Source organism: Motacilla alba, chromosome 1 (assembly GCF_015832195.1).
Source record: "Motacilla alba alba isolate MOTALB_02 chromosome 1, Motacilla_alba_V1.0_pri, whole genome shotgun sequence".
NCBI classification, from domain to species: Eukaryota; Metazoa; Chordata; class Aves; order Passeriformes; family Motacillidae; genus Motacilla; species Motacilla alba.
The window spans coordinates 62,711,874-62,728,050 of NC_052016.1; the positions used below are offsets into that span (position 1 = coordinate 62,711,874).

Here is a 16,177-nt window from a genome sequence, read left to right on the forward strand (position 1 = left end):
ACATAACTGAAGTACTATATATTTATACAGTATAAAAGCAGGCACAAAAGCACTTATTTGGCCTACAAAAAAGCAACTCAAACCCCATGCTTTTATGCATGCAATAATTTAAAGAAAGTTAGCAGCAAGAAAATAAACAAAACCACCTTCCAATAATATATAATTTGACAGTTTGACACAATACTAGTATCACCTTAAGAGCTTGAAAATTGAGCACACAGCTAGGGAAAAAACCCAAGCCGCCACATTAGAATGTTTCTTTGGTACCCACTTTGCATCTTAACACAAAATAGTTCTACCTTCCATAGAAAAGTTAGCCAGAGTGAGTCAAATGACACAGCAGTAAGGAAAGAAAGAGTAATAAAAGGTTGCGACAATTATTCAGGACTTTGGTTCAGACCAAAACAAAAACAACCAATCAACAACAACAACACCCCCCAAAAAACCCCCTACATTTTAATAATTTTATCAATTTCACCACAGAGATTCCTAAAACTACAAAGTAGGAGAGCACAGTGCCATCCAAGGAAGGAACAACTGGGATACAAACAGAACTTAACCCAAGCTTTATTTACTTTTGTATTTAAGGAGACAGTTATATCAAATTTGCCACAAGTCAGCAAGATTTCACAAAACTGAAAAACTGCCAAAATACCTCCCTGAATTCTAATACATTTTTCCCTCATGGACAACCTTTAAACATTCCTACAAAGTATTTACAATGCAGATATAGCAGCATTGCAGGATGAAAAGTTCAAACTACGTAGAAACATAATAGGACTAAAATCAAATTCCTACAGCTGAGATATGACCACCATTGAACAGTATTAAAATAAACTTTAAAAAAATTTTTAAAAACCCCAACAACTTGAAAGGCAAGGACTCCCAGAAAACTATTTCACTATTCCTTGTTACTTATAATCAGCCAACCTTAAAGAAAAACAGACTAAAGAAAAGTCTACCATGTTAATGCAGACATTTCTGTGACAAAATCTGTACTTAGTACTGGTGTACAGACCAGTAGAGATATCTTTATGGTGCAACCAAGAGAGCTGGCAGTTCCACTGAGCACAGCCTGTGAGTCCCAGCTCCTTGTCACAGCTGTAAATCTATAACCAGAGCAATCCTGACATGGCCTGGGTACGTGACCTCCACGTGAAAACACAACAGCAACTGCAGGCAAGATACAGCACAAGCAGCCACCTAAAGCAAACCTAGGCATAATTACACAACCACCTCTAGCTAATCTCCCTTTCATGCTTTAAGGAAGGGGGAAACACAGTTCTGAAAAGTAGAATTTAGCACTTGACTTGCTTCTCCTTACCTTAACAGACAAAACTATAAACCTACTTTAGGTTTGTCACTGAGACAGATGACAGTGGAAAGTGAATAATCCCACCGTAAAATACCTGTTTAAAATAAATAGAATGAACTGCTTCCTGGAAGTAAAGATCTGTCTCAAATTTAGAGGAAACCTAAATATCTAAGTTGTAGAATTAGAACTCATATTCTCTTAACTAGAGAAACTCTATACCTCAAAGCAGTAGAAAAAAACTTAACATTCTTAATCAAGAATGGCATCTAAATGTCACAGAATGAAAACTCTGGATAGTTGCTGTGTCTTAGGTAATCCCTTTGGTCATGTTTGTACTTGAAGCAAGAGCATCTTAAGGGCTGGGCTGACTTGGTATACCTACAACAGATAAACCTGTTAACACTGCTAACATAACCAAAATCCTCCAGTACTAGTGAGTGCTTTATGCACTTTGTGAGTGCCTACCAAGAAGTGAACACACTGTCAACAGAGACAAAAGCAGGAAACACAGGACCTCAGCTTTAAATGTTCTGGCTTCTCTTCCAGTAGCCTGGAGGACTTGCTCAAATGGTAACACCCAAGCATGAATAACAGCTTGAGTCATCCTCACGATAAATAGGAGTGGCAGGGAAGATTTTCAAAGTGATGGGAGAGACAGTGAAGACTATAATTCGCTATTCTTCCTGGTTTTTCAATTTGCCTTCAGCTGTTAAGGCAGATAAAAGTTTCAACTCCCAAAAAGCACAGCACGGTTTTCATTAAAGGAAACTCTTCAGGAGTACTAGAAAGGCAAGCATTTATTAAAGAGTGTGTGTATAATACATATAGCCAAAATAAAAAAAAAACATATAAACATAAATATATTCATATATTTTTATTACACCATGTGCTATTTTCACTAATACCCAAAAAGCAATCATCTTACAGACTCCTAAAACTGTGCCCTGTATGATAAAGGCAAAATCATAGAAGGTTTTTCAGTCACAGCTGTGACAACTGAAATGTCATAACCTTAAAAAAATTTAGAGCACATGCAGCAGAATCAGTATGAGCCTTCAGCACTATCACGCCGAGGAGCAGTGGTGGTCGTGACCTCTCCCATCCCACATGCTTCTGGAATACACTCGTGATGCAGGCAGAAATATATTTAGTATGTACAGACAGAAAACCTCAAATATGTTCTCAGTTCCTTTCTGAAGGTTAAAGCTGCGTACTCCTAATGTAACTTTCTCAAAAGTAGCGTGGTGAGCACATGACAAGCCATCCTTTAGTGGCCCTTAGCATGTCTTGTCCCCTGCAAGAAAAACCCTAGAAAATTCCATATTACAAATCATTGCCCATTGCAACTTCCAAGCTGAGACAAGATAGTAGGTGCCTAAAATCCAGAAACCCACAAGACATGAGTGATGTCTGCAATTCCCGAGATGCCTATCTTTACACTGATGAAGCTCCCTTGGTAGACTGCATCCTGCCAGTGAGCACGCTTGCAAATGGTGTACTTCTGGCCATGCCCAGAACTTTTTTTGTGCCTAAGGCTGTCCCCCATTCATAAATTTGGTATTCCTGTATCTGAGGAAAGGCAAATATTACCAGGCATGGAAGGAGTATGCCTGACATAGACTAGCTTTCCCAAGAGAAGCCAGCTGCTGTGCAGAATCGGGCACGAGTCCCGCAGCCCAGAGGGGAGACAGCACAGGAACGCGTGACTCATTTGCAGCGCTGGAGTCACTCGTGGTTGAACCCGCGACTACATCTGGGGCTGGCAGCACAACAAGCCACAGCCTGTCCTGAGGCCTCAGGGGCAAGTGGCAAAGCACAGCTTGCACCCACATAACTACACATTCTCCACTGCTAATCCATACCAGCAGCTGAAAATAGTCCCTGAGCTGCATCATGCCCCAAATCTTGCCTAGGCATTGTCCCGAAGAGTGCTGACAAATGCCAGAACAGGCCAGGGAACACGTTACCAAGGAAACACCCCCAATGACTGTGGGGCAATACTTAAGCCCAAACTATAGTCCCTTTGAGGCCAGTAGTAGAAACTCAGCCCCAAATACCCAGCCCTTGCTGCCTGGCCTTACTTGGCTGCCTATCAAAAGGATTTTAGATTCATTCTTCTAACACAACAGTAAATCACTTATCCAGCAACCTAATGAATCAAATGTTAACAGTGCGACCATTCCTACTTCTTCCTGATTTAAAAGGAATCACTTAAGATGTCAAAACAAAAGAGGATTTTAAACTGCATGCAGACAGCTACCTTGAGAGAAGCTGTAGGACTTCAGACACACCTAACACAAATCCCTACCAAGGAGTCAACCCACAAGAAAATGTATCAACTCCCCTTTCTAGATGCTCAATTCCTCCTTACAAGGAGCACAGAAATCTAATTTGAAATTGCATATCCAAGGAAACAGGCACTAAACACTTGAGAACGTGAACTCCACACCTTGTACAGTCAAAGACCAGGAGGTTGCTTGGCTAAGCCTGTATTATTCCAAAGTACTAAAGAGCACTTGCTGACCTGTAACTGCTCACAGCTTGACCCTGACCTGGATTTGTCTAACGCTTTTTATGCAAATCTTAAACATATTATTTAATATTTTTTTTCCTTAATGCGTGATCAAAGTAGGTCTGCTGTTATTCCAGCTCAGCAAGTTCACCATATTAATGCAATAATATATTCTTTGGGAATACATGGTTTTGAGCACGAAGGCACTCTGCTGCAGTGAGCTGCATAATTTAAAACCAACAGAAGTCTTTGGTGTGGGATGAGGTATTTAAGCATAAACACTGACTACACAGTTAGTTGACAAATACTTACTGCAAACATTGAGTTATTTTAAATCAACGCTGCGTGATAAAACAATACTGTAGATTTCACTGCAAATGTTGAATCGACAATAGAAACCACAGAAAAGAAGAAGCTACAAAAGGAGAAGCATTATGGAGCACAGTTTAGGCAATGCCACACGAAAGATGTTATAAATAAAGCAAAGCACACTTGTCTACTTCTACTCGTATTCTAACCATAAAGAGAAGTAACTTCATGAAGCATGTTTTTCTGGCATCAGTCATTAAAACTCCAAAATATACTACCATTCCAAATCACAACATATATCAATACCAGTGTTCCTCCCTCCTTATAAAAATTAAAACACTAATTAGGACAGCACATATTACAAAGCAGTACAACCAAAGTGTCAAAAGCTGCAGTGCAATGCACTGCTTTAGTTTCCCATCTGTTTGTTATTCACACAAAAACAAACATGAAAACCACAGCTGAAGTCACCAGACCAAAGCAGGCTGGGAATCGAATTCCCTTTAGCCTGCCACATTGAACCCTCACTTTCTGTTCTGAGCTGTTGGAGGGCTGCAGGTGGTGATGGAGCTGACTCTCATCCCTGTTAACAGCAAGAGCTAACACATAACCTTTTCAAACTCCAGTCCTAAGAGAAATACTGCTTGGAATACTCCTAGTGCTCACATGGAGAAGCTAACAAGTTAGCAGAACACTGTGGTCTGTAGAGCTAACCAGGAAAGTGTGGAGTGCTTCTGTCTCTAACTTGCTTTACCTTCACACAAGGCTGAGGTTGGCCTGCAGCTCCAGTGCAGAAGAACAAGACCCTTTCACTACCCAAACACTGTACATGTGAAAGGGCATTTGCAAGGAGCACACTCTCTAAGCAGCAGCATGAAAAACACAGTACCTTGCTTGTACCTCCCCATCCAGAGCATGTGAGCAGAATGGAAGGAAGAGGCAGAGAAATACAGCTGGATTGCTTTTCAGATGAAACAAATATACTCCACAGGCATGCACTTCCTTAAACGGCAAAACCAAAACATCCCACAGGTATTTCACTCAAAATAGATTGAAAACTGAGAGACTTTGTGTTTCATTTGCTTGCCTGAAAACCTGTTCTTCCTTGTTTATTCCTAACAAACTGCAGCAAACAGCAACAATACTTCAGTCAAAGATGTGACATGGCAGTTGACAGGGCTTTCTGTAAGGGAAATTCAGATATTCTGGAATTTGTTCACATAACCTTCATTTGAGATATTCAAAACAATTACTTTTTTTTGGGTGGCCACAAGGGAGGTCAAATTGATAGAATTATGGAAAAGGCTGAGCATGAACTCCCAGGCTGGCAGGTAACAAGCTATTCCTTTCATAGGAAACAGATTTTAACTGTGGAAGGGTTTAAATCATATTTCTATAAGTATGGTAAAAATGAAACAAAGGCTATTCAGCATCTTTGAGTCTGAGTTTCAGTTCCCTTTAAAGTTACAAAATCAAAATGGTGCTCAAAATACTGTAAGTGAGCACAAATTCAAACTAAAGAATATTGTATAGTGTATTTCTATTTTGCAAATAAAAATTATGCAGCATTATTAATATACTCTAAACTGATCTCCACATAATCTTCATCTGAAAGCATCATTACCTCACTGGTAAATATTTGAGTGGTTAAATAAGACTTCTTCTCTCAGGGTTTGATAAAGATTTAACAAAAAGGAAGTACTTTTCACATGATTTAGTCAGTATGTCTTTGCCCCTTTTTAAAATCAAGAATTATTGAGAAGAACCTTCAACTGGTTTCCACCCTTTATTTTGTCTAGCTATGCTTTTTTGTTGTTGTTAAAAGAAAGGATGACCTAGCAAAGTTTCATTTCCTTCCTAAAGCACAGATGACTAAATCAGCTAGCTATGCAAAAGCCATAAACATATTCACAATGAGCAGCTAAGGAGTAATATATTATCTTCAGAAAACAGTAAAAAACAGAATCTTTTGCATTCACTCAATGCAGCTTCTCAAGTCAGGTAAAGGTCAGATGTATTTGAGACCTTTTTTTCAGAGAAATTCTACAAGGCATTTTTCCTCACAAAAGCCCTGTGACAAGTAAAACTGCAATAAATTCAAGCTATTTGGTATTAAATTGCTCAATCCTTTTAAATCTCTCATCAAAGTCTTCCTTTTTAAAGCAGTCAGGAGAATGAGCAACAACTGAAGCAGACAAGCCTTGCAATGAAATGCACCACCTGGGAGGGTGGAGAACACAAGAACTTAATAAAAATAGACAGCAAGTAAGTGGGGAAATCTAAGTTGCATTAAGCAAATATTTGTAAATAAATGTTTCTCAGAAGTTTATATTCTTATTTACTAAGCTAGATGTTTTTGGGGTTTTTTGCATAAGCTTTACTCATTCCATGCTTTTCTTCTTCATTTTAAAACTTTTTTGGGAAAAAAAAAATTAAAAACCCAAAAAACAAAACCACTCTCTAACCATATGAGGACACTTGAACTTTCAAGATTCCATCTTTCTTGGACTGTTTACAATTAATCCAAAGAAACCACTTATGGTGATACATTCTTTAGGAGTAAGAAGGCGGCATCTGGCTTTTCTCTACTCCTTTATCAAGTGTTTGGAGGTTCAGAGGTATTTACTGGTATGAATTACACTTCCCTAATTGCCTGCCCATTCTTGAGGGAATTGCTAATTAAGCAGACACTTGCAAACCTTGTACACCATTGCATGGAGGCAATACCCAGATAAAGAATTGCAGAAGAATACAATACACCATTCTTTTGTTCACCAGCTAAGCCTTTCTGGGATACCTCAACAGTGTCCTGAATCAGCCACCTATTTTCTCCTGTTTCTAATAAGTTAAACTTTTCAGGCAAAACCAGAGAACATTCAGATGTGAGGAAGGGGTAGATTTTCAGCACTTGGCTTTACATTTCTATGGGAGGGGTTCAGGATCCTTGCTGCAGTGACCCAAAGACTCAGCAAGACATTTTGGCACGGATAATATTTCACTGCTCATCCTCCTCCTCCCCTGAGCACTCTGCCATTTACAGCTCACAGCCCTTTCTCTCCTCATGGGCAGCCAGAGGAGGCAATGGAGGCCAGCACAGAATCTTGGGGTGCCTGTCCTGGCTGCCACAGCTGCCCTCAGCTTTTAAGGGAAACCTGCTGTGCCCTCTGGAGCCAAGGTTCCAACAATAGGAGACACTCACTGTCTGGAGCCTGGGGAGACCCAGACCAGTGGGGAGACCCACTGACCAGGAGGTGAGTGAAGCAGCAGGGCCCCTGGATACATGTTAGGCACATTTCTTTTCATCCCCTCCACATCCTTCTCTGGCACTAGGTGATCTTTGTAGGCCCCTTCCAACTGAAATATTAACACTCAAATCAGCCACCCCAAACTAGTACCAAACATACCCCTCTAGAAACTCAAAAAGAGAGAGTCAAAACATTAAAACACATTCAAGCAGAGCAATCAAAAACCCCTGGAAGAATGCTGTGCTTGTTGATGACATTATAATTTGTTTCACGAAAGCCTGCAACACCCTTAATTTTTGAAAACACAGCTCTCCGGATTTTCCAGTCTGAAAGTCCAGGTCTAAATTAGATTATCCTGCATTCCTGTTTGACTTATTGGGTAAAAAATGCTGGATTTGGTGTATTGCTGATCAGCAAACTGGCTTCAAGCTGGTTTGTAGAAGGTAGCAGGAGCCACTTCTTGCTTGTAGAGAGTCAAACCCAAGTATCTTTTGTCCTCTTAAGGTTCCTCTTAATTCCTAAACACCTTTTGCATGCTTGCAAGTTTCCTAAAATAGTGTCTGCCTCTTAAAATAGCTCTTCCTCTCCAGAACTAAAAGATATGGGATAGGTTCTAAAATGGTTCCTTTATGTCTGGTCAAAATTACCAGCCTCTATAGTCTCCTGCTTTGTGACATAAACAGCCTATTTCTGGTTTATAAGTAACCAACAATGAAAAGAAACAAATGTTTGATTTACTGAAATAGAGCCTAAAAAAACAACCCAACCTTCCAGCATTTTATTTTAATGGCATCCAAAAATACCAAAGTGACTGGAATGCAAAGGACAATGCAAAACAATATTTTAAGTACTATTAGCAAATATATCAGATGCCCAAAACAGAGGCCCTATTGCCAAGTAGGAATAGCAACTGGATAAAAATTAACTTTCAAATAAAAATATTGAATTTATTGCTGATTTTGGTACCAAAACACAGTTAAGGGTATTACCCTTATGATTTTTGCCAGACTAGTAAAATGATGCTGGCTTACAATCACATAAATCAGCAGACCTATGTTGGCTTCTTCCTCTGATATGCTCCCTTTTTCTAAAACCAGAAGACATGACAAAACTAATCCTGTTTTGCTCTTTTAATTTATTTTTCTAGAACCAAATCTCAGCAAGACCACAACTTATTCTATGGAGTGGGCTGTGACTTCTTTTTTTCTAGGCAAGCACACTACACAAGGGCAAATTCTACTTTAAAGTGTTACTTACAGATTGCCAAGCGAGACACTCCATAATTCGATGCTCACAGTGTTCTAGGTGCTTTATCATTTCCCGTGTTAGGTTGGGTTCTGCTCTAATAAAGCTTTCAATCACCTTGTAGAAGTCAAAAGCTTTTAAATCAAATACATTGAGAATCCATGGGAAAGACAAGTCTGTTTCAGCACTGGTACTGTCACTTTGTGAAGCATTTCCTGAAGGGAAAACAGACTAAAATTATCACATATTCTACATTCTTCCACTTTTGATGTTTTTTTCCTTTTTGTATTTATTGAATCATTGCTAGCTCAGACATTTCAGTGAGTTGCTTTTTGTGTTTTGGGAGGGTTTTTTGCTATTTATATTAGAATAGATAGTAATAACTACCAATAAGTAACAGTGCAATTAAGGACTTTAGATTTAACTTACTGCCATATGTAGCCATGACAACCTCGACAGCACATGCCAGAAGAGATGTGTGGAAGATGTTATCATTCAGAAGTTTGCTGAAGAGAAAGGGAGTTATTAGTACTTGATCCAAGACTTCAAATAGCAGACTTCAAAAACAAGTTAGGGGCAAGTACCTGAAATTTTGCACTGAGAGGCGCTCTTCCTCCTGAAATAAATAAATCAGACCAAACATGTGAATATTCTTAGTAATTCTAGAGGTACTGCCAGTACTGAGATAGCAGCACTAAACTTACCGACTTCAGCATGGACTCCATTACTCTGTAATAGAGACGCACTCCAAGCTTGTACCTCTGTTAGAATGAGAAATGTAGGAATATTACAAGAAGTTTTGACAGAATACAACAGGCAGACTCTTGTGTTTTAACAATCCAGAACATTCCAGTTTTTGACAGAGCCACTATAAACAAGTCACTGTCCCCAGTTCCACTGGCCTACAACACTGGAGAGGCCTCAAGGGCTACTAAGGTGTGCGACTACCCCAACCACGTGAAGATTTAACCAAGTGTAACAACGTGAATTGTGTTCACACTGATTCACAGCTAACAGGATAAAAAAGCAGGGCTGACAGACAGGAAGGAGACTGTCGAGTACAAACTTGGTTGGGTTTATTTTCCAAAATCCTTGTTGAAAGCACAGCTGCTCTCCTGACTTTATGAGGAAGTGAGTCACGTTTGGCAGTTTTAGGCCAAGTTAGCCTAATGAACGCAAATATATGTTTCACTTAATGTATTATGCCCAAAAATTTTTTTCCATTCTTCAGTAAAGTACTTCCAACATATTTCCACCCAATTACTATTGGTCCTTACATATTAAGAGGAATTTCTGACATCTTTACAGTTATCTTTACAGTGCTTCCTCAATTTGAAAAGTATACTGTTACTTTTTACCTTTACTGATCTACACTGAATGAGGATAGTCAGTAAGTCAGGTCTCATACCAGCTAGTGCTAACAGAGCTCAAGTGAGTGATATTCAACCCAAATACTTGCCTGTGAGCCAATTTCAGCCCATCCCTGTCCAACTGCTTCAGCAAATTTCTTTTTGAAGATATGTTCAAAACTTTCCACTCTTTTCAGGATACTATCCTTAGGGTTCACTGTGCAATTCTAAAAAAGTACAGGAAACAAATTAAGGGAAGGAAAGACAAAGAAAAGACAATTTACTTCATAAACATTTCAATCATTTAAATGATTGGAAGTCCTGCTTCCCTTTGTAACACTTTTCAATACGGTCATCAGCATAAATAAAATGGAGTATTTAAAAGAGTGCTGTACATCTTTTTCCTCTTTTGTTTCCCTTCTATACCCCCTTGCTTTTCCATTTAATACACACATAAAAGAATTTTAATATGTTGCTCAGTAACTGAAGTATTTAAGCACTTGAAAGGTTCCACTACACAACAGTTAGACAGAAGAGCTTTTTAAAATGACTGATGACATTTAAACCAACGCAAATAAAATGTACTTTTTCAAAAACATGTGCATCAGATCTACAGGTGTATATTTTGCTTGAGTGGTAATTCCAAGAATCCTACACAAATCTTCTTTGTAGTCACTTACATTGAAGTACTTGATGAGAGTATCTGATGGTTTATCAGTTGCTGAGTTTAAAATCATAATCAACTGCTGAATGTTATTCATTGCCGCTCTGGAAAAACACAATAAAATGCATAATAAGCATTAAGGCAGGCTTGACAGTTTCCAGAAAATGAACAGCAAATCCACACACCAAAAAATTATGATTCCCGTTCTCACTCCAGTTATCAGTTTGAGAAAATCTACTGCACTGTGGTAACAATTATGAATTCTAACAATGCAATTTATCTAATTACTTACACATGGATTGTGATAATTTTAATAACTAAAAGAATGGCTTAACACCCAAGAAATAGCTTGATTCTTCTATGGTATTGTTATTTCCTGAATTCTTCATTGCTGTTTTTGGTTTTCATTAGAATTTTGTGTGTTTGTGTCATGGTTTAGCATAGTTTAGCTTTTAGTTAAGGAAAAAAAATTCAGGAGTTACGGAAGTGATTCCCTGTAAGGACCTTGGCAGCATCCTTTGGACCTGACAGAACCAATCAGCTGGCTAGTTTTGAATATTAGCACTCTGCTAAACCACTTAAGAGAGCTGAATACGCCCTGTGAAATCACATTTAAGGATGAACAAGCTGTGGGAAAACCTCTGTTGCTCCCAGCCTTTGAACAGGTGCCTGGACAGTGGCTGGGCCAGGCTCCTCTCTGCTGCATGGCCGGGCACTGCTCTGCTGCTGAGTTCCAACCACGGCCAGAGGGCCAGGCTGGCTCTGCTCAGCTTGAGGTGGAGCCGAGCCAGGCCTCGCTCCGGCCGTGAGCTGCCCAACCATCCTGCTGGCACGGCACAAAAGAGAAAAGAGGCAGCCCTGCAGCCCCACAGCTGGAACTGACTGTGGCAGGGGCTGGAAAACACCCATGCAGCCAGAGCAGCCACCGCCCGGCAGAGAGCACATCACCATCCGCAGGCACGGGCGAGATATTAACTCTCTCACAGATGAAACTTGCAGGTGTCAGTCCTCTCTCAAGTGACTGAATGAGGAAAGGGTGAAGACATGTAGAGAAAACAACATGGAGACACCAAGGTCAATGAAGAAGGAGTCAAATCCCAGATGGGAAGAGAATGAGAACATGCCTTAGTCTTGGGCTGAAATTGTCTTGTAAGGCTATGGTGAAGATATAAGTGATACAGCCAACTCTTTTTTTCCCATGTAACTCATGGAATGCATTGGGGGATGTAGAGTTCTAACCACAGCCATGAGCACCCAAGTAAATGCTGAAGTGGCTGGGCTCCAATGAGAAGCCTGAACCGAGAGAGATGAAAAAGATGAGAAACCTTGCCCCAGGATAGAAGAAAACCTCTGCTCCCAGAGATAAAAGAGGAGAACTTTTTGTTTCTATACTAGAACAGCTCATTCTTCAAACTGTACCCCAACAAGCTGAAAAGCCCTATGATGGTAGCTGTGGAAAGACTACCAAACCGTGGGAGGGACTTCACGATTGCAGATTTTCCGGGCGACTGCTATTCGTGAAAATTAAAACCGCAAGAGAACTGTTTCTTGTGGAAAACTCTCCATGGCATGGCAAGAGACACTCCTCCCCCTAAGTGAACTGGGAAAAAAAGACTACTCTTTACATTATGAGTGGGAAAGGAAAGAAGAGTTGGGGGAAGAAGCGTTCTGAAGGTTTATGAAGGTTTCTTCTGATTTTTTTTTTCAGTTCTGTTAATGAAGTTTTCTGTATACCCTTTAGAGTTTTGAGCCTGCTTTGCTCTCCTCCTAATCCTTATCTTGCAGCAGAAAATGAGCAAATAATTCTAGTGGGCGCACTGGCGTTTGGCTGGCCCACTACAGTTTGTCTGTTTCAAATTTCTATATCATTTAACCTCAATTTGGCTCATATCACCAGTCAAGTAAGTGCAAACCCAACAAAAATGGGTTCAATCACTACAACAAAATGCATTTTTCTTTAATCTACTTTTTACGAAGTATTGGTAAAAATTACTTTTGCCACAACTCTCCTAATGATAAGGAAAAGCATAAGAACACTGGAAAAACATAAAATGAAAACATAGAACCCATTCTTATTATGCTCTTAACTAGTACTTACACTCTTTTTATAAAATAATTTTTACATAAATGACCAGATGCAAATCCACTGATAAAAATTATTACATTCTCTCCAGTATCAGGAGGCTTTAAAGCAGATTCCATGAATCTAGGTTCAGAAATACAACACTGTAAGGTAACTCAAAGGAATAAGCATGGTGCTTTCAGTTGATACGACACAGGGTACTTAATACAATATTTAATCAGGGAGAGATAAGGATACACTTTCCACTCTAAGCTGGTGATCAAACCTTTGCTGCCATCTAGTGACACTTCTTTGGCTTCATGAAAAACAGTTAACTACAGCCCGAAATCACTACTGGTGAATAGGGCTTCACATGAATTGCCTTAAATAGCATCAGTTTGGAAAAATCAGAGCAAAGCCCAAGTGAGAATGGAAAGAATCTAAACATCACTAGACTTTCTCTCAAAAACAAAGTTGGTTTAGCACGTTTTGAATTTTTAGCAATGCAGAAACTTCATACTCCTGGACTTTCCTAATGTCAAGACCTTTAAGGAAGCATCTTTGCCATCTTTATATCTACCATAAATAAAAAGTATCAGTGATCACAACTACAGTATAGTTTATGCAAAAAACCAAGGCCACAGTTCCTTAAAAATGAAAAAAAGAATATTCTAAAGATGAATATTTTTAGCTATGATATTAAACAAAAGAACATATTCAAGAGAAAAACTCATACCGAACAGGAGTCTGTGGAAGTATAATATTGATTTCCTCATCTGGATTGTTTTTTAGTGGTGTCCTCTCCAACTGTGAGCTACAGAAATGGAAAACAAATTTATCAAAGACTAATACAATTCCAAAGACAATGTTTTCTATAAAGACTTATTAATCTGAAGAGAAAAATGTGTAACAGATTTTTAAAGATCTAGATGTTCAATCACTCTAATTGTTTAAATTCCCAAGTAGATCTGCTTTGAGCAGGATGTTGGACTAGACAAGCCCTAAAGTTTCTTTCCAAGCTTTTTTTCTTTTCTAAAATTCTATTTACAAACAGCTTAATTTATATGTAAAGATGGTATTAGTTGCATTTTAATCCCATTTTAAATTCATGTATTTTCATGGCATAGATAAATTCAGACTCACATGGTGAGCTCACATTAAATTATAGAGATGTTGAATTGTCAGCAATCACTAGCATGTAAGGGTAGGACTGAAAAAAAACCAAATTAAACCAAACAATCATAGAATGGTTTGGGTTGGAGGGGACCTTTGAAGGCCATCAAGTCCCATCCACCTTCAATGACCAGGGACATCTCCAACTAAATGGTGGTCCTCAGAGCCCTGTCCAGCCCAACCTTGAATGTTCCCAAGATGGGGCATCCACCACCCAAACCATTCAGTGCCAGCTGGCTCAGAGCCATAAGACTACCTCTGGCAAGCTAGCATGACACGCCTCCTCCTCATGACTCCTCAGCTTTCCCTGGATGAAAAGGGCCTTGCACAGAGGAAGAGTTAGAGCAGAGCCAAATCATTTTAGGCAGTCACAGTCATATGTTCCCTAATTACTTAAGTGATGATGTAAAGCAAGGCTGGTGATGCTAGAAATACCTTAGATGAACCACAAAGCTAGTAGGTCAACAGGATAGAGAGATCTCCATTTATAACACAAGGGGGCAGAGAGCAACACAAGTTTGCACTCTCTGTTAAGGAATGAAAGCAGTAAATGGAAATATTACCATGCAATGACATCAGGCTGCAGAGTCTCGTCGTGATTCAGAAATAGTCTTGCGTCTATATCTTTGTTCTTGAGATAGAGCTCGTCATACTGTTTCAAGATAACTTCAACCTCAAAAAGACATTGAAAAAACCCGGAATTCATTATACAGAAACAAATTTGACAATCTGCTGAATAACATAAGTTATTCCTACTTCATGATTGCAATGCTGAAATGCTAAAAGAATGACCTTGGACCTCACAAAGTTACTTCTTATACAACAGCTGAAACATACCCAGAGGAAAAGTACTGTTTATAAGAGAAAACAATCCAAGATCATAAGAATTTTTTTGATGAAATGTAGGTCTTGACTCTGTAAAAATAACTAGATTAGGAAACAGACCTGCAAACCAAACTAACATTTCCACATTTTTAAATCTTTCCTTCTAGAAAAAGGGGTGTCTTCAAGAGCAGGAAATGTAAAATGCTTGCTCTTAGATGCTGGGCAACTGGCTCAGTCCTTGTCTTCGCTGGTTTGGACAAGGTCTAAACTCAAACCTTTTTTTTCTCAGTAGGAGTTTCCTCATTTTATATTAATATATTTACACTGGAGTAGCTCTTAAGAGACATGCCTATTGCTACACAAATAGACTTGTTATTTCATAGCCACACTGTGGTTTTTTAGTAACTGTTAAAAAATCTTAATTGACTAAATCCCAGATTGATGTGACCTCGCTTTGCATGGAGAAGTTTATTGGATTTTTCTGAATGTTTTTTAATTACTTCTTTTTATTTTTACTTTGAGTGACTAACAGTAACTGGATGTCCACAATTTCTTTATCTGGCCCTCCAAACCTGCTGCTGTGCTCATGAAGAAGTAGGCAGCCACCTCAATTATCTGCTCCCTGAGCCCTTGAACTTATTAAATGATGCTGTGCTCTGGCAAACTCCTGCTAGGAAAACAGGCAACAATGCATATGAATCCAAATTAGTCCCCTCTCAGTCTCAAGAGAGAGAAAGCTGCAAATACTTCCTACACAGCTTTGCTCCTTACCCTCTTCTTCACCTTTGCCAAATGGATTTGCTCCAAACTGATCTCACAACTAAAACTTTGAGATTAGGTCTATTAAACTAAAGATTATATTTCAATTCTCATTATCACTATTCTTTTTATTTAAAAACTTAATTATATTTTCCTTTTTTGTTATCTTCTTAATGGCTTATGTGTTCTTTTCATCTAAAATATTTCAGTATTTCATAAATTTCTACAAAACAGGAGCTCTTAGACAGGATGGCTGTACCGGGCTAACTTGGAAGAAACCTTCAGTCAAAAATAACAGTTCTGTATCAATCTATTCATTAGTGCATAAAGCCTGACCAGCAAACACGCAGGAAAGACAAACAAAATACCAACATTAAGCCTCAAAAGCTTTACTTGCTCTGGAAGAAGCATTAAAATTTTTCAAAAGCTCAGTGGTTTTTTATGAAAGTCGATTTAAATGTACCACATTACTAGCTATTGTACTGATGATCTCATCCATGCTTTTTGGTTAGCTGACCACATGTATGAACCGACTACCTCTGAAATACAGCTCTAACTTTCTGCTCTGGCACTCAAGGTTAAGGAACAAAGATCATGTGATTTGATTTTTCTTCAATTGCATTCTTTTGTAAAAGTTTCACCAGCAAGTCTTATGCTAATAATTTTGATATTGTGCTTAAGTTGAGCAGCATTGGATGAAAACCCTCTGATTTGAGAAT

At 38.9% G+C, this 16,177-nt stretch overlaps 1 protein-coding gene across 1 annotated transcript in view; it reads right to left on the reverse strand.

The window, feature by feature from the left end:
• The window catches only part of RB1 (RB transcriptional corepressor 1), a 72,172-nt gene that overhangs the window by 34,861 nt on the left and 21,134 nt on the right, over positions 1–16,177 (reverse strand). The window contains exons 10-17 of the mRNA XM_038140323.1: positions 14,438–14,547; positions 13,438–13,515; positions 10,656–10,743; positions 10,086–10,202; positions 9,331–9,387; positions 9,211–9,242; positions 9,056–9,132; positions 8,639–8,841 (exon numbers count right to left, since the gene is read on the reverse strand). Of these exons, the coding sequence (XP_037996251.1) occupies positions 8,639–8,841; positions 9,056–9,132; positions 9,211–9,242; positions 9,331–9,387; positions 10,086–10,202; positions 10,656–10,743; positions 13,438–13,515; positions 14,438–14,547 (762 nt within the window). The remainder of the gene's footprint in view (positions 1–8,638; positions 8,842–9,055; positions 9,133–9,210; positions 9,243–9,330; positions 9,388–10,085; positions 10,203–10,655; positions 10,744–13,437; positions 13,516–14,437; positions 14,548–16,177) is intronic.